The sequence below is a fragment of the Cydia splendana genome, chromosome 7 (genome assembly GCF_910591565.1).
Source record: "Cydia splendana chromosome 7, ilCydSple1.2, whole genome shotgun sequence".
NCBI classification, from domain to species: domain Eukaryota; kingdom Metazoa; phylum Arthropoda; class Insecta; order Lepidoptera; family Tortricidae; genus Cydia; species Cydia splendana.
The window spans coordinates 12,239,710-12,258,924 of NC_085966.1; the positions used below are offsets into that span (position 1 = coordinate 12,239,710).

At 36.9% G+C, this 19,215-nt stretch overlaps 1 protein-coding gene and 1 long non-coding RNA gene across 3 annotated transcripts in view; one reads left to right on the plus strand and one right to left on the minus strand.

The window, feature by feature from the left end:
* The window catches only part of LOC134792184 (uncharacterized), a 596,557-nt gene that overhangs the window by 281,938 nt on the left and 295,404 nt on the right, over nucleotides 1-19,215 (minus strand). The window lies entirely within an intron of this gene.
* LOC134792160 (SH3 domain-containing kinase-binding protein 1) overlaps nucleotides 1-19,215 on the plus strand; it is a 51,315-nt gene that overhangs the window by 15,781 nt on the left and 16,319 nt on the right. Inside the window, exons 3-8 of one of the 2 annotated variants that reach the window (XM_063763389.1) lie at nucleotides 4,044-4,152; nucleotides 5,828-5,969; nucleotides 7,114-7,296; nucleotides 12,203-12,329; nucleotides 12,896-13,022; nucleotides 13,714-13,814. In XM_063763389.1, coding sequence (XP_063619459.1) covers nucleotides 4,044-4,152; nucleotides 5,828-5,969; nucleotides 7,114-7,296; nucleotides 12,203-12,329; nucleotides 12,896-13,022; nucleotides 13,714-13,814 — 789 coding nt within the window. The remainder of the gene's footprint in view (nucleotides 1-4,043; nucleotides 4,153-5,827; nucleotides 5,970-7,113; nucleotides 7,297-12,202; nucleotides 12,330-12,895; nucleotides 13,023-13,713; nucleotides 13,815-19,215) is intronic. The other variant, XM_063763391.1, reaches the window with a different exon arrangement.

Here is a 19,215-nt window from a genome sequence, read left to right on the forward strand (position 1 = left end):
GTGTAGGACATAAGGCTTATGTAAACAAAATAGGATTTAAATATTTGAATTTCGAATACTGTCGCCAGTTTTATGATCGTATTGTTCGGGTATGGTTCCGTTGGGTTCGGCAGATTATGAGCCTTAATGAGTGGGACATATGACTTAGTAAACAAACAAGGATTTAAGATCTTTACTTCTAAGAGGATCATGTCGCTATTTTTATGACTGCATTGATAGCCTCCACCTTGCTAACATTAAACGATTATGAGTATTAATATGCAGGGAATAAGCACTTTCGAATAGTAAACAAACGGGGATATATGACTCTTCTTCTTGAAGCGTTGAAACGTTTGTCGCCATTTGGATATTATATAAGGCTGAGCGGGCCTTGCTTACGGACGGATTCATTCTCTAATCTTTGGCTAGCAATGTCCCTGGCTTTGGGCGTACATAACGCTGGTGGGTGAAGTTTCTCTGCTACTTTTTCTGTGTTTGGGATTACCTGGAATTATCCTAGTAAATTTAAGCTTGGAGATTGTGTGTCTGTGCTTGATTGTACGAAGATAATATCTATCTTTGTGGAATTAAGTTAGGACTATGGCGGAGTTTCTTTGCTTTCTTGTGTGTGGGTTTTATCGTGAAGTTTTCTGTGGGTACTGTGTTTCTGGGTTCAGCTTTGGGGGTACAATACCGTTACAAAGCGTGGATTCAGAATGGCAGTGTTTAAGGGAATTTCATGGTTTTGTTTTATTTTGCGTGGGGTTCTTTTTGTAAAAGTAAACTATATTCTCATACCTTCCTAAAGAGTGTTTTTGCTATTTTTAAAGCCAGATCATTGTTTGGACTGACAGTTTGTCCAGCTAAGCATTCACTCCGCCTAACGGTGTCAAAGGATTGGATGGTTAGGAGTCTTTTGCTCCAAGTGTGAGAGAGCTTGGCATTCCCTTTTATACTTGCACAAGGGATGAGCATCTCACTGGTCTCAAAGTCCAGCTGTTTAGATGGATGTGGGGACGTCACGTGTGCGTCATCCGGAGTAATCTGGGCCCACTGAAGTCGGCAGTAATTGAGGCTAGGTCCCCGCTTAAATATATTTATCTATTTCGGTGCATTGGTACGTGCTTGTGCTGGTTGCAGGGCGGGACTCTGTCGTGATTGATATCATATCTCACAGTTTAGGTCGTGGCAGAGTTTCTCTTGTGATTGGTATATGTGTGTGCTAGGGTACTGATCCTATTATATACATGGAATAGGGCCGGCTTACTTTCTGTATCCTAGCTTGCGAGCACAGAAGGGGGAGCTACACACTACACTGGCCTGTAGGTTGCCTTCTCGGTTTCGCCTGCCGAACTTGACAGCTTCTCGTAGGGACCACACTTGCGTATATTACAAAGCATTAGGTCGATGGTAAGAACGAACTATGCTTTGAATGTACTAGATTAGGGACAATGGGTAGGGATAGGGTAGAAGCACACACTCAATTTGTTATCTACTAGGGTTCCTTTTAGTTCTGGTCTATAAAATTTATATGGTTGATATATATTTCTCAGTACGGGCTTCAAATATGGTATCATTACTTTAGAAGTCGTGCGGTAAGGTGATTAATTGTCTTAATTTCTTAGTGTTCTAATTTATCTGGGTAAAAAGATATTATATTAATTTTATCTATCACAATTCTGGTCTTCTGGAGTAGAAACGAAGTACTGGGTATTGTAATCAGGTTTCCAAGGTATTTACAAAACAAATTCTTTAATATCAAGCTGGGTTTAGGAACACAGACCTTTCTGAGATAGAAAATCGAAGAATGGTTTGTTTTAGGGACCCTTTGGCAGGCAGAAGTAATCCAGAGGATGTTTCGAGCTAAATATATCTACTGGTCTTGATATTCTTAGTCTTATAAAGTTTAATTTTTAACAAATAAACTTAGTACTTCGTTTATACCTCTAAAAATCAGATTTACTGTTTATACTCTTAGTTCTGGGAAATGGGATGAAAGGATTCGTATCCTTAGCTTTTGAATGTAAAAAAGATTAGTAATTTTGATGACTGATGGATACTTTGACACTTCTTTTCATCATCATCTAGGTGCGCTTATCTTCCGAAGTGTTGGTAAAAGCCCGTCTGGCTAACAAGTTAGGGTAGGTGTTCCGACTAACCTTGTTGACTGGACTAGGAGCCCCCAATCCTGCATCGAACGTGTGAGTAGCATCTTCGCAAGAAGCTGGTAGTTAATTATAATCTTGAAAAGTTAGGGTGTAAATGGGCTTATCCCAGGAATGCTACTTATATGTTATCCCGGAGGCTTAATAGGTGTGGCAGGTTTTTACCAACAAATATTTTATATTTATATTATCAATTATCATATATACGCTGCATATCTTCAATATCATTCTAGTTTTGGTTCTCTTAACATCATTTACATTACGCCATAAAACTCGTAGTATTTCCTATTCTTATAATTAAATAAAAGGGTTTCATTCTATTTCTTAGCTACGTCATAAATTATTTTAGTAAGTATATTAAATATTCTTTAATTAAAATCTAGGTAGGTAATAATATCTAAAAACAGAGTCCAAAATTTAGCTTTACTCATTAAATAATCTAGGTTTCCGCGGTTCACTTCGAGGGGGTCCTAACTGCTAGCTAGACGATCACGACAAGGCCAAATTATAGGGGTAATTATTAAGGGGGGTTCTATTATATGTATTTATTAAGGGGGTATTTATAGATATATATTTGGGGAGGGTACAATTTTGGTTCCGTGACCAAGGGATCTAAAATGTTCCTTTTAGGTACATTTTGGATACAGAGGTTTCTAAAAATAAATAATAGTAAATAGCCCAATGGGTTACACTGTGATAATCCTTAGATTAGTTAAAAAGGGGGCGTATTAAACGGTATTATGTACCAACAAACAAAATGTATAATACAATGGACCTAAGTGTACACTTTATCGAATAAATCACGAAGCACGTTTCTTCTTTGACCGTTTTTACAATCTAGGTCACTGTTACCACAAGCTGCCGTTTAAATTATTTACATACCTAAGTGAGTAGGCACCTATATACTGGAGATTGCCTTGTTGTCTGTTTTGTTTAAATTGTTTAATGTACGAAGTGCCAGGAAACCTACATCAAAAGACGTGACTACTATGTCTGCCAGAGGCTAACGCCAAAATGTTTACCTTTGTAGTTATTTATCATTATTTTGTTCTCTCGTCGCTCGTATCGCGTTACACGGAAAAATCCAGCAGCTAATAATATTAATGGATCACACCCGACTTTGTAAGTTTTACTTACTTACTTACTTACTCCTCTGGCGCCGCGACCCAAAGTGTGTCTTGGCCTCCAACACGACTGCTCGCCACTGATCCCGGTCCTGTCCCGTTTCTCGCCGGTTCTCAACTCGGAGCTCGCGCAGATCAGCGTCCACCACATCCGCCCATCGATATAGGCCCTAGGTCGGCCGACCGGGCGGGCGTCCTATCGGTTTTCCCTCAAACGCTCTTTTCAACTGTGTGTTAGATATTAGGTCATTACCTATGAAATTGGCGTTTTGTTCGGAGAATTTCAACGAAACACGAATTTCCATACAATTAATTTTGCGGATATTTTTTTGATGGCTAATTCAAACCAAACAAAATTTTTCCAGTAATTTTTGACACCTTTAAGGTATGTTTTCAATATCTCCATTTCTTGAAAATTGGTACCATTAGAAAAATATAAGTAATTTTAATACTCGAACCGACAGCACATGAAAAGACCTATTTTCAAGGCTTAATTCTGAACACTTAACAATAAAAAATAACAATTAATTGTATGTAAAATCGTTGTTTATTGAGTGCACTGTAGTTTTATTGTAATTGTGTATGTACTTTTGTAAAAAAAAAAAAACTAGGATCAGACTTATATCTATGAACAAAAACGCCAATTTCATAGGTAAGGACCTAATATATAGGATATTGTAGGATACTCATTTAACAAATGTATTTTTGAAATTCTAATAGTATTACCGATTAGGAACTCCTAACTTCCCTGACTTAATATCAATGTTTGGTCCAGAAGCAGCACCGGCGTGTCGGGGCGCTGCCGGGCGGTGTTCAGCTACCAGCCAGCGAACCCCGACGAGCTGCCTCTTTGCGTCGGCGACGTGCTAGATGTGCTCGGGGAGGTAAGCTATACGAACTTAGAGTTTCATCACAATCATGGTAGCTTAGAACTATACATTCATCTACACGAATGAGGCTAGCGCCGCCATGCGCACGAGGGATGGTGAGAAGTTATAACGGTTGTCCACGATGTGGTTGAAGGCTTGGATGCTTGATTTGCATTATGTTCACCCATATGACCCATGTGAGCCATTTAAAAACGTGATTGAAGTCCTAGCAAGCTACCTTCTATTTCGAAACATACCGCGCAACTACTTGAGCACGTCTGAGTTTAGTGTAAGTAGTATTAATTAATCTCATGTTTGCTTGAACCTAAATCTCCTGTTAGGTTCATCTTCTGTTGATTTACTCCAAGGAAGTTATATTAATAAAGAAACTCACTACATTTTTATTCGATTATGCAATTTTAAAAACATAATATGTACTATTAAACTATGACAGTTATGATACGTGAAAACATCACGTAAATATATCTATGATCTATTTCAAGAGAAGTTACGTCCATACGATAATCAAACGTTAACAACAGTCAAGCGCTGCAGTCGTCATTATTAATTAGTTATCGATTTTACATAACTGTTCATTTGAATATCATCGTCTAACAGGCAAACAGTTTACCATGAAATAAAACTATAAATATACCTATTTATATTATTGTGTCACAGATTGATAATCATCATCGCTTGGAATAGGTATATTAGTCATTGTCAATAGGAAACAACAAATCATGCATCATGGTATCAATTATTAAAATGACCATAATGGCATTCCCCTAAAGTTTAAATAAACATACATGTAAAAAAAACCTTAAAGCTGTCATTTATTTGATGATGAAATTGAAGAGGGGAAAAAACTACGATTAGGTTAAAAATAATTATATTTAGTAGTACATATAAGTATACAGAACTGTCGACTAATTTCATATTAATTTTGACATATTTAGTAGCTTCAATTCGCTGACAACAGCTATTATTAATAAACCCATTCATTGCTTTCTTGTAGAGGACATAATTACAGATCCGGTAACTAAAGATACCATGAAGCCTTTACGTCGCCTTAGTTTGAATATATCACCACCTTCACACCAGCCATGTTGAATTCTTGCATGGTCCAAGAGAAATTCTTACAGATATTTTATGATTAACCGCGATACGTACAGGTAGGTACTATCTATATGCATAAGAAATTGACATTGCCAGTAGTACTATAAGGAGTCTGAAAGCGAAGATGTTCTGAGGATATCAATCACATATGAGTAGAGTCATATTAAGAAGTCTCTCCGTCTCAATAAATCAAATGAATAAGGTTATTCAAACAGGTGTTTGCATACGATACAATGTTTATCTTGGTGATGTCACTAATTAATCGTATATCCGCGTCACCTGTCTATGACTTAAGATTTATAATAGTAAATTTTGACCGATTTGCACAATTTTGTAAATTTTGTTTCGATAAGTTTGTTCGGTCACCATATAGGTTATTCTTACTTGGCTACTAATTTCTTCATTATCTTCGTGGCTTACCGCAAAGCTTTAAACAGGTAAGTGAGTCAATAAACTCACTATGATATGAGTCGTCGCAATTGCGTATATCATGCAATTTACGTATCCTCCTTGAAAAAAATATGTTTCCAGCCTGGTTAGGTATATTTAATTTAAAATGTATTGTTTATGTCAGGTGGAAGAAGGCTGGTGGCAAGGGCGCCGGCAAGGCCGCGTGGGCGTGTTCCCTTCTAACTTCGTCGTGATGCTGGACCAACAGCCGCCCCCGTACGAGACTACCACCTTCGAGCCCGCGCCTGCGCTCCCGCCCAAACCTGGTAACTTTTAAATTCTTAAATTGTGACGCACCTATAGACGTCTTGGGCAATGCTCCCGTCCGACTTCTTCGTAATGTTCGACTCACAGACGTCCCCTTATGAAACCACTGCCTTCGAGCCCGCGTTTCCGCCCAAAGCTGATAACTTTACCTTAAATTGACACGTAAAAGACGGCTTAGGCAATTCGCCCGTCCAACTTCGCGTACCCGTCGCAGTAAATCATTATTTTGGTTTTACATTCCACATTTTTGTACAGTACTGATTTAGTACTTTAGATTATTTGTTGTAAGGATGACTCAGACGGGCATTTCTCGCTTTAAATTATCATTTCCTTCTTAAGCCATTGTACCCCTCCAATATACAGTGTATAGTAAGCTTAAAAATAAAAATTAGCCGTGTATATTGCATGAAAATTAAATCTTACGACATTATTACTGTTTACGAGAGTGCTAGTGGGTATGTAAAGCCCACCTACTTTTGAATACTGCAAGTAAATGTAAGGGCTTGATTGTGCTAAAAACTCTTATGATGTAACAGAATAAATATTGGGTCCTTACCTATGAAATTGGCGTTTTTGTTCATAGATATAAGTCTGATCCTAGTTTTTTTTTTTTTTACAAAAGTACATACACAATTACAATAAAACTACAATATGATTTCGCCAAACTGCTTGACAGCAATTAATTGTTATTGTTTATTGTTAAGTGTTCAGAATTAAGCCTTGAAAATAGGTCTTTTCATGTGCTGTCGGTTCGAGTATTAAAATTACTTATATTTTTCTAATGGTACCAATTTTCAAGAAATGGAGATATTGAAAACATACCTTAAAGGTGTCAAAAATTACTGGAAAAATTTTGTTTGGTTTGAATTAGCCATCAAAAAAATATCCGCAAAATTAATTGTATGGAAATTCGTGTTTCGTTGAAATTCTCCGAACAAAACGCCAATTTCATAGGTAATGACCTAATATTTAGATTCGAGCAGGTAAACTCACGAAAGTTGGGACAAATACGCAATAAACAGGTGTTTACTCGTATGCCAAAGGTGTATGACGCTCGATTACATAAAACCGTTACATTTTAGGAATACTTTGGTATTTAATTGAGTTCAACTAAAAATTACCAATTTGATTTCTCTCCAACAGTCAAGGAGCTATGTCGCGTCCTTTTCCCGTACACCGCGGTGAACGAGGACGAACTGACGCTGGGCGAGGGAGACATTGTGACGATAGTGTCCAAGGAGGCGCCCGACCGCGGCTGGTGGCGCGGCGAGCTGCACGGCCGCGTCGGCCTCTTCCCCGACAACTTCGTGCAACTGCTGCCACCTGGTGAGTGACAGCTTTACACAGTAATAAGATGTTGCGTCTATATTATAGCCATGATGATGCTCTCCTGACCGATTTTGGCCATAGCGACTGTGTGCTCTGGAGTAGGCAATTTTTAACTCGTGTTATTAGATTGTAGCCGATCCACTCTCTGGTGCGCCCTTAGGTGGCTCTCGTCTTATCTTCTTGCTAAATGAGCATTTTGGGCACGTCAGCGCACCACCTATATAGTTGTAGGGAATTGATGTTGGCCAACATCAAGAACAACATTATAACCATAGACATAGAAGAAATGGTTCATGAGAGGAAAAAGCCTTGATTGCTGAGGTCGCCGTCGTCGACATCGATGTGGAGGACTATATTATAACCAGAAGTCTAACGACAAACATCTAGCCTCAAGCTATCCATTAAACAGTGCTGATTTAAATCACAAGACTTTTTTGTGTACACTGGCTTTATTCAGTTGTTTATCCATGTTGTGAGAATAATCCAAATTGCGTTTGTCCACGATCTTATACGTATAGGACCAGATATGGTTGATCGCACCAGTTTGCCGATGCGGCGGAGCGATATTTTATCTGTATTTTTATCTTTTATGCGCATTTCGGCCCTAAGCCATCTATCCAGCGTTCTAGAGTCGAACAACGCTAAGTTTTCATGCCAATTGTTAGGAAAAGTATAGAGCTTATTAAGGATATGTATGCATTCTTACTGCCAAGTTTATGCAAAGTAAGCGTCTACGTAGTTTACACACACACATAACACATAGTTAACTTAGCAACACTTTTCGCAAAATTATGTACGGAAAATGAAACAAAAACTTAGAAATGGGTAGTAGGTATTATTCAAATGTGCACTTGTTAATAATATAAAAAAAATAGATTTTATAATGAAACACGCCTTATCTTGTCCGCATGTAGGTTGGCGGGTTGCGAACTGTAAATAACAATTGAATGGGCACCATTACTGCCGTTCCCACACTTGTTGGTTATTCATGAATCATGAGCCTACCCTGATTCGAGCGTGACCTCGACATTGCTGCTTCACTCTCTTTACAGTCTCAACGTCGCGTGGTACAGTCGCCATCAGATATATCAGAGCGGCTAAGGCGCTCACAAATTAGTAAACACGCCTCTATTGTCAGGGCGTTAGATTGCGTGTTCAGATATTGTGAACACCTCGGCCGCTCCGATATATCTGATGGCGACTGTACATTTGACACAATTCAACAAAACTTCTATAAAAATATGTAGTATTTTATATTTGTCCGTTTTAACTAAAGTTAAAGTAAATGGAACTAAACCTACGATAGTTAATATGTACACATACGAGTACGTATATAATTTTATTCGCCATAGAGAGATATTTCATTCATTTACATTGTTAAGCCAAGTCAATTTAGTCAGTTATTAAGTAAGTGTTATATTATCTCTTTGTGCCAGTAATATAGCAGTTTCATTTACTCTATTTCCGGAAAATATTAATAATTCAAGCATGCCGGTCCTTATCTGAGCACAAAACATCATTGTTTATGTCGAATTCGGCATCGTTTCAACTTCGACATTAATTAATTCAAATGGGTTTCATTTAAAGCTTGGCCAATGCCTTTCTAGGACAAGGGTTAAAAGGGTGAAAACTCGTTGCGAAACATGATTAAATTGCTTGATACTTTGGTTTTTACGAGTTTTTAATTTCCACGTTTTCTACCACTTGCCGTCCGATGGAACCGAATATTTATATAAAAGAGTTAATTTTTAGTGAAAGCTACATGAAAATAATGCAACCTACGTAGGTATTTTTTTACACTCTTTTGCATTACTAACAAAAAACACGAAATAACTCCAGAATAACAAAATAATCCCTTCCCACCGGGGTCAAAATTAAATTCGTACCAGTGTATTCCCCTTGAGATTGAAATGTTTGGTATTGAGCAGTTGATTGTTTGAAGTAGCTTATTGTATGTGAAAATAAACATCACTAATAATGTGTATTTTTGCAATCGGGCGAGAATAATTTTGCCACGCTACGGTTCTGAAAAAGAAATAGAAGAAAGTAACGGGATTTTATTCTATGAGACATCAATGACATCTGAATTACTCAATTTATTAATACATATTTAACAAAGTCATCTTAAGTCTTAGCATGAATAAGCCCTTTTCAATCATGATGCAGGAAATTGAAGCGAAGGCCAAGTATACTAAAATATGCATTTTAAGTGGTGTGGAATATCTTATGTTCAACTAAAAGTAGAATGGCCCTTACATTACTTACGACACATTGAGTCTTATGGGGGTAACAGTTGTCCGCCAACTCTACGACGCCTCTGACGCTAAATCTAAAATGTATATGAAACTTTTTTACTAAGCAATAAGCATTTACATTATTATTAAACTGACGGAATATGCTATAACCGGTTGACAGATAGAAATGTTTTGTAAATGTAAGGATATATTATCTACATCCTACAACTAAGTTAAATAGCTCTCGTCTACAACTAAGTTGCATTGACATCGTTGTCTGTAATGTCATCCGCTCTCACTATTTATTACCCATACCCTGGTGTATCTATCGAACAGTAACAGTAAATAACCTACACAGGTTACGACTTAATTTCGCGATTTTACACTTTACGACTTATAAACTTCACTATTAGCCTAGTACCTACTTAAGTTTTCCTGTTAGCCCTAATGGGTAGCCAGTGATAGCATTTTTATCTTCTATATAATAATAGTGGTTCTTGCTAATGCTAAAATCTTATTATCAATTACCCGTTAGTGTCTTATTATTGCGATATCACTTGTTGATATAAAAGGTTAATTTTAAAATAAGTATTAAGTATTAAACCAGCCATCAGGGCACTTAAAGAAGTTAGTTTACAAGAGTAGTCGACCAATAACTCAAGGAGTTCTCAAAATAAATTAGGCACCTTGTTATGAAACTTTGAAATTGTGATGTCAGAGCAGGTTTACAAGTTAAAAATTAACCAGCCAAGCCATCTTTACATTGAAGTGATCGTATCGAATACCTAATCAGAGTAATCAGTTACGCGGTGTAATTTTCTGTAAATGATAACGATGTCGATAATAGATTACCACACAAAATGACAACTGTTTAGTCGCGGATGTCGTTTTTCAGTTTATCGTGTGTAGTGTTTATAGTAAATAATAAATAATTACTTCACGAGTGTTTAGGTATTTGTACAGATCTGCGTAGCGCTATTTATATGGTACGTCGTATTCTTAATAGGTACATATAAATGTGGTAGCTAGGCTTTAGCGACTCTTTATATTCCGAAACGTCTGAAATATAATGTTAAAAGAAAATTTTAAGTATCTACATTGCTTTTTAGTATACAAAATTTAGTTACTTGCATTTTGAATGAAAAAAATTATACTTACCTAGGGTATTGTGTTTTGATGGCATTTATTTTTAATAGCGTACTATCTACAAAATATCTTTACTTTACAATTGCTAATATCTTGCAAAGATAGGATAATTTCTCTTAGATAAGCTTCCTGCCATTTATAATTCCGAAGACATTCCGAGACATACGAGTAGGATCAAATAATTTCGCATATAAAAATACATCCATTTTGAAGTAAAAAAAATGCTATACAACAATATATGTACAATGCAAACGTTATTAGCCTAATACCTAAACCCCATTCTGCGCTATCCCCGGTCCAAAAATCTCCATTAGGTACGCTCGACGGCAGTGGAGACTTGTTGGACAAACAAAAACCCTAATTCAGGGAAATTACCCGTAAATCAACTATTATGGCATAATTTAACTTTAACCTTTAATAATAAGAGCATGGACAAGTCACGCAACTGGAACTAATTTCGAAAGCGAACTACATTTCACACGCCAGGTCAATCATTCTCGGCATCTTTCTTACGCCACTGATAAGTTAACTTCCTTTTATAAACGGTTGTGGGCATTAACACAACAAAAGCCCGTTGTTTGAGCCTCAGTACGTTTTCATGGTAACCGAGAAAACAAAAAGACACTCATTTAGTTTAATACGCAGCGCGAGCTCGCGCTAACTGAGAACATAAACTAAACGCGAACCATACAGTCATAAAACATGCGACTATAAGCCTTATTTAAATTTTCACAAGAGATACTTAGTCTCGAGAATGAATCTCGCGGACTTGTTAGTAAACAGTCCGCCCACGGTGGTTTAATATTCGATATTCTGCTATTGACATTTCTCATGAAGGTTAGCGTAGTCGTGATTTTGCGTAACTTACCTCATCACATCGTGCCTGTGTCTTTTTTAATGCAGTTGGCTCACTGGCGTTGATGTAATCGCTTCGCTACAGTGTTTTTCCATTAAATCGCAATTTTATTTAGTTCAAAATGGGAGTTGACACAATAGATAGTAAGTGTTGAAAGTTTTCAGTTTATTTGTGCAGTGCCAAGGAATGTGAAAGGATAATGCAGTTTGTTATGTTACTTTAGATGAACTTGAGATTGCGCCTACACTATTGCCAGGAAAGGGCAAAACTATACTTTATTGCATCCTCTAATAACACGATATGGTATTGATATCGTTCTTTTGTCTTCTTAAGATACAAAGAAGAAAGAAGCATTTTCAAAGCAAAACTTTGTTGCGTCCGTCCCCGTATGTGTCTGTGAGTGTAAACGAATATTTAAATGTCAACTAAACCACTAGAAGTGTAACCTGCATAAATGTAAGTCGGTTGACGATGAAAAACTATTGTTAAACAGAGCTGATTGGATGAAGTCGAAAGGCTGCTGTAAAATAACACTGTTGGATATCTGATAATGGAATCTTGTTGTGAAATAACGCAATTTGATTTCGGTTTTGGGGATGCTCATGACTATATAAAAAGTGCAGTTGTCATTAGAAATGGAATGTGTGACGGCAGCTTTCGTTTTCAGTTACACATGACACAATGGAAGAAAAGAAACCGGACCGGCCGCCCAGCAAGACCTCGATATACCCCGTATTAAACAAGTACTCCGAAAAAACCGCCTCTGTCAAAGAACTGACCACCTCTAAAATAAGGTAACAATTATATTTACTTCCTGTACACATAATTCGTAATAACCGCTAGCCAAGAATCGCCGCCGTTTCTTGATTTGGCTGTACCACCCGCCATATCGTTCAAATTCCAACCTGGTCGTTAGACGATTTGCCTAGCGCCGTCTAGGCACCACTGTAATTACTAAATCGATATGTGTACAATGAATTTTAGATTATTAAAGTTTAAGTGTAAAAAAATAAGTTTTAATCTTGTGGTTAATATTACGCCGATAAGTTTGTTATCCACAGGAAACCCCTGTTTGGTGTGTCCTTCGCACTAAATAATATCTATCGCAATATCAGTGCGCATCCGTTGATCGCGCCATGAACCTAAATTCTTGAAGAGGACCAGGACCACTAATAATATTGTGTGATATTACAGTCGGCTACTGAGATACTTGACCCCTTGGCCCTTCTGCGTACAAAGTTAAAGTAATATTTAGATAGGTACTTACTTACTTTCATATTCAGACAATGATATGCCCTACTGGAGTTACAAGATTTTCCTGCTGAATAAGTTTTTCTCATTACTTCAATATTTTTTTCAGTACGCACAAAGAAAATACTATAAGCAAGGAGAACAACACTACAAGTACAATCACGCACACAAATAAGAGCGAGTCTGAAAAGCACATTCATAACGAGACGATCACGGACGGAACACCAGATTCACAAGTAAGTAAGGTGAAAAAAAAAAAAAATTCCGATTACTTACCAGAAACACCCGATACATATGTACATATCTGTTTAGGTCCAAATAGTCATCAGCGGAAACATGTCATACTTTCTATTTACTTACGCTGTAGAGGAATTCCGCGAAAATCCTTATCAAAACTACTAATACTGTTATTCATAGATATGTTGTTAACAGCTTTAGTTGAACTTAAAATAAGTTTCATGAATAAGAATTATTTGTGTTAGCCATTTCTAATTATTATATGTTTTATTAATTTGTTCTCTATTCACGCTACAATAATCTCCGTTGACCCCTTGAACTTTGGTTTTCAATAAACGCGTTCTAGTTTCATATCTCTTCAAATGTTTACAGTTTTGCGTTAACTCGCATTTGTATACCACGTTAATAAGAATTCAAATTAAGTAGGTATCTGAGTGATGAAGTGGTGGATAATGTTTTTAAGTGTATTTTATTCGTCTGGCTAAGGGCGGTATTCTACCTATCCAATTTCTTTGTACAATATGTTTATTGCGTCTCACATTTTGCTTAATGAGAGAGTGACACGCAATGACATTGGACAGATGGCATCCTAAGCTTCATCTTAAGTGCAAGTTCTAGCAGATAGGAAAAGTTCGGATAAGAAATACAGTAAATCAATTACCTGCCAACTTGTAATCTTAACCTTTCTAGGGAAAGAAACCACCAGTGCCATTGAAGAAAAGTCCAACGCCGACGTCCGGCGTTACCGGGCTGTTCAGCGGATTGAAAAACAAGATGCTGTCCACAGATAAGTAAGTTAACTATCCTCCTAAGGTCTAGCCATTATTATTGTTTATTTTTATATTATTATTAAAGCTTTATTTATTCCATAGTTTTAACAGTTTTTTTTAATATATTATTTGACGTGAATCTACGAGGGCCGCCTTTTAAGAGCCAACAGGAGTGGTCATTCCTCCATACAAACGTAGTCCTCGTTTTCCTCCGTGGTTTTTGAAGCTAGAGCAATGATTTTTTCAACACAGATTAATATTGTCAATATCTGTGTCGGACCGTTTTGCTTTTTTTGATATTTTTGTTTTTTAAGGCGCTAGAGCCCTTCAAAAACGGCCAAAATGGCCTAATAGACTATGCCGCAATGAGAGGCGTGGTATTCAAAACTGATATCAATTAGCCAAAAAAGCAAAACGGTCCGACACAGATAATTTCATAATCATTTAGATTTCCAAATTTGGTTACGATTGGTTAAGTTTTGGGGGAGGAAAAAGAGGACTACGAAACCTCGATTTTTGTCATTTTTACGCAGGATTTTTCGCCTCAGCTGCAGTTGTCCCTATCGCACTAATTTTAGGGGCGGAGTCAAGTTTCTAAATACGTACACAGCCAGAAAAGTGATGGGCAATAGTCGACATTTAATGTCGATAATCTAGTGATGTAAGAAGTTATCGATAAACCGTCTTGTGTGAAAATATCTAGATCCTAAGATACAAGGGGGTTTTGGGTTGAGAGTAGGGAACACATTTTTGTAGTTATGATATACAATCTATTATGAACTTTTTGATTCTAATATTTCTAATTAGAAATCAAAATCAAAAATATTTTATTGCATGGTTAAAATGGGTTAACAAAATTTTTAGGTACCTACAGGCACGCTTCGTAATTGTCGAGCAATTTAGGGTCCTAGCTGAATTGGTTGTTCCATACTTACTCGTGCTCTATGGAATGTCCAATTTAGCTAGAACCCTAAATGGCTCAACAATCACGGAGCGTGACAGTACTAATGATTCATGTTCTGTATATCCTGCCCTACAATGGCGTTAATATTTGGTTGTCATGTCTATACTTCGTTTTTAAGCATTATTGAAAAAAAAAAATAGTAAATACTAATATTAACCACTAAGTACATAACTATTACAAAAAAAAAACCGGGCAAGTGCGAGTCGGACTCGCGCACGAAGGGTTCCGTACCATAATGAAAAAAAAAACGGAAAAAAAATGCAAAATAAAAACGGTCACCCATCCAAGTACTGACCACGCCCGACGTTGCTTAACTTTGGTCAAAAATCACGTTTGTTGTATGGGAGCCCCATTTAAATCCTTATTTTATTCTGTTTTTAGTATTTGTTGTTATAGCGGTAACAGAAATACATCATCAGTGAAAATTTCAACTGTCTAGCTATCACGGTTCGTGAGATACAGCCTGGTGACACACAGACGGACGGACGGACGGACGGACGGACGGACAGCGAAGTCTTAGTAATAGGGTCCCGTTTTACCTTTTGGGTACGGAACCCTAAAAAGCTAAATAATTATACGATTGCATGCTTAAAAAAGACACGTCACCTTCACTCTAATGCTAAACAAACGAAGAATAAGAACTAACAGCGATAAGACCGCCTGTTGCTACCTTTATCTACATTGTAAATCGGTTTTAGGGTTCCGTACCCAAAGGGTAAAACACGGGACCCTATTACTAGGATTCCGCTGTCCGTCCGTCCGTCTGTCACCAGGCCGTATCTCACGAACCGTGATAGACAGTTGAAATTTTCACAGATGATTTATTTCTGTTGCCGCTATAACAACAAATACTAAAAACAGGATAAAATAAAAATTTTAGTGGGGCCTCCCATATAACAAACGTGATTTTTGACCGAAGTTAAGCAACGTCGGGCGGGGTCAGTACTTGGATGGGTGACCGTTTTTATAAATAATGGTACGGAACCCTTCGTGTGCGAGTCCGACTTGCACTTCGCCGGTTTTTTTTTTAATTTGTTTTTATGTTTGTGGTGTAATAAAGAATATTTTAGAGTCAGACCAAGAAAAGTCTACAGCAATTTTGATAGCACACGCAGTGCAAGTGTTATTTATATGTCATAATTTCATAGAAGCGACGTTTGAAATAATACTTGCACTGCGTGTTCTATCAAAATCGCTATAGATTTTTCTTGGCCTAACTCTACTTTAAATTACAAAGTAAGGCCTAAATTATAAAATAAGGCCCATCAATGTTTTTTTTTGTGTTTATTAAACTTGATATTTTGTCTATAGTATTAGCGGACATGGCCTCAAAATTTAAACCCGCTTAAGAATCGGGCCTTATTTCGTGCATTATATACAATACTACCCATTTTTGTGTAGTCATTATTTATACTATAGAAGCATTGTTTGAGTAGCCAATTATTTAAACAGTATTTTTTTAAAGGGCAACGGTGGCAATATTTTAAGGTCTGGATAATAAGATACAGATCTTAATAAGGATATCAATGTAAGTGAATGTTACCATGACTACCAAACAAACAAATGTGATAGAATTTGCCAGCTGGCATTGTAACATTCAGACAGTTACCTATGTACCTAATCTGAAATATGAATAAATTAGTAATATTTTAAACAGGAAAGTAAACCGAATTTTGGCCTTTTGCTGGACACAATCACAATAGTAATTTGTTTTACAAGAGGGCAAAGTTTATCGCCACCGGTTGATGCATTTGCAGCACCAATGGTAGAAAATGCAAGCTCATAATCATCATCATCAACTGCATAATCGACGTTTGATATGACTATTGAATCCGAGCTTTTTGATCATGAATCATGATAAAACAAAATTTTAGAAGGTCGCAGAATAGTGGATTTAAAATATTTATTTTCTGTGATCTCAAATATCAGGCACGATCATACAAATTGTACATTTGCTGATCTTGCCTTTGTCATTGAAAGACGTAAGGGTTTACACAGAGAATATATATTTAAGTGTAATATGTGCAAAAAAAAGGAAACGATACACTCTGAAGACCCAAAAAGAAAATGTTAGTAAATACTGCTCCTCCCCATGGTTACTTGGTTCCTTATTCAACCTACCTGAAATTAAACGAGTAGGTTAGTAAATTATATCATTTTACATTATAAAGTTAAATGTTTAGGTATCTCAATCACTTACTCACTGGTGGACATGGACGCAAAATTTTTGCCCATCTACTTATACTATATTATATAAAAAATGAAATTTTGAAAGTTAGCACGCTTAAAGTTCGTTTTTTTTTGCATTAAGGTAACAGATTTTGACATGTCTTATTAAAAATTACCATTGAAAAATAAGTCATAGCAAATATGTTAGAATTATAAATCATATTAATCATATTAATGAGCAAGAGCACTCTAAACCGGCGAGCGTGTATGAGGAATGTTATGAATGTGAAGGAAGCGAAAGTGGTATGTCAGGATCGTAGCAAGTGGAAATCCGTGGTCTCTGCCTACCCCTCCGGGAAATAGGCGTGATTGTATGTATGTATGTATGTATGTATTAATCATACTTTTTTATATTCTTTTGCTTTCATAAGTAATATAAACTAATTTTTGAAAGCGTTTTTCAATAATTATTAATAAAAAGACACGTCATGATTGTTAAACTAGTGGTTCTGTGCGCTAAGTATAAAAAATAAGCTTCAGCGAACTCATTAAGCCTAGAAAAAACCCTACACCCTACTGCCACTTAAGTCAGTCTTGAGTCTTTGAATCAATTTCCGTAGTAGTACTACTACTACTAAGGTACTAGGAGGTAATAAGGCCTATAGTAGGTATAATAAGGCCTACCTGAAAAATAATGTTCTTACTACAGTGTAACCGTGTTAGTTATTTGAGTAACATATATGTAAAGTGATACAATTAAAAGCTAACAGCAAACCAGTACATAAATTATATCTTATGTACTTCTTATGAATTACACTCTTATAAAGGTTTCGGCTAATTACGCTTAATTACTTGAATAAAGGTAGATGAATTGCGTGCGGTCCAATAGGTAACCACAACTCACGGAGTCCAAAACAATAAGCTGATCAGCAAAGTCAAGTAAACAAAGCCAAGTCACAGTAGTAGAAAGATTATCGAGTTCCGTAAACGTAAGCCGGGTCAAAAAATTCAATCGCAACACATCTATACATATAATAAAGCTGAAGACGGTCGAAAGTCTGTACATGGAAGATATTTGAAAAAAAGTTGGCTGGGGATACTTAGAATCGATACCAGAACACGTTCCAAAAGTTTTTAGAATTTTTGTCTGTTTGTCTGTTTATCTGTTTATCTGTTTGTCTGTTTATTTGAACGCGCATCACGTGAAAACGGCTGAACGGATTTTGATGAAAACTTTACTAATCTGTCGAGAAAATCCCCGGCCAGGTAATAGGCTATAAAAATTCAACCCCTAAAAGGGGGGGGTAGCCACAACACTCGATTGACTTAAGTTTGCCCCTGAATCTTATGGCGCTACTTAGGAAGGAGGGGCAAACTTTTTTCAAATATATGCTACCACTATTGAGTACCCTGGTAAACTAACAGATGGCGCTGAATTTAATACGTTGTGACATGAATAAGCCACCGAGGAAAGATTTTACCAAATTAACTCTAAGTTTAGAAGAGGGGGTAAAATTATGTTGATTTAATAAATTAATAATACAACAAAATTAAACGACAGTGAATTAATTGCCCCTCATTGCACAGTGCCATCTTTTGGGGAACTGAGTAAATATTAAGTAATCAAGAAAACTAAAAATGAGTTTACATAGTTACGTAGTGGTAAAATAAACACACATAGGTATCAACACGCGTATTATTGCATAATTATTTAAAATTATAAATTTTCTCCATCATAAATTATACCTAATCGTAATTATATCGCACCCATATCAAATCCATATTCATACGTAGGTACCGCCTCCTTTAAGCACAATAATGGCCACGAAGGTGGGTACTTTGAAAAAAAAACATTGACCTCTGTCATTTGCAGTGCCGGATTAACCCTTTCAAGCAAAATAAGCACTTGCTTAGGGCACCACGTCTAAGGGGCACCAAAACCGTAGGCAAAAAAACGCGCAGGCTGCATCAGCATTGCAGTTATCCTGGAGTAGGTACCTACATGAAACCTTTATACGTGTACAAGTACCCATCTAATAACGAAGGGTCGTAGGGATCAAGTAAGAGAGTGAGGGTACGTAAGAACATCTACAACGTAGGCTTTCGATTTGACCTTACGCGGAGGCCCTTAAAGTCATGGAAAAAATCTTGCTTTCGGGCTTGCGGCCAGCCGATTTTTTCGACATAGGTTACCGATTTTATAGCGAATTTTGCTCTTTGCACGCCAGATTTGTCGGCCAAGCCGAGTTGCTCCTTAGCCCTATGCGATCGATATGCGAAGCTAGGCTG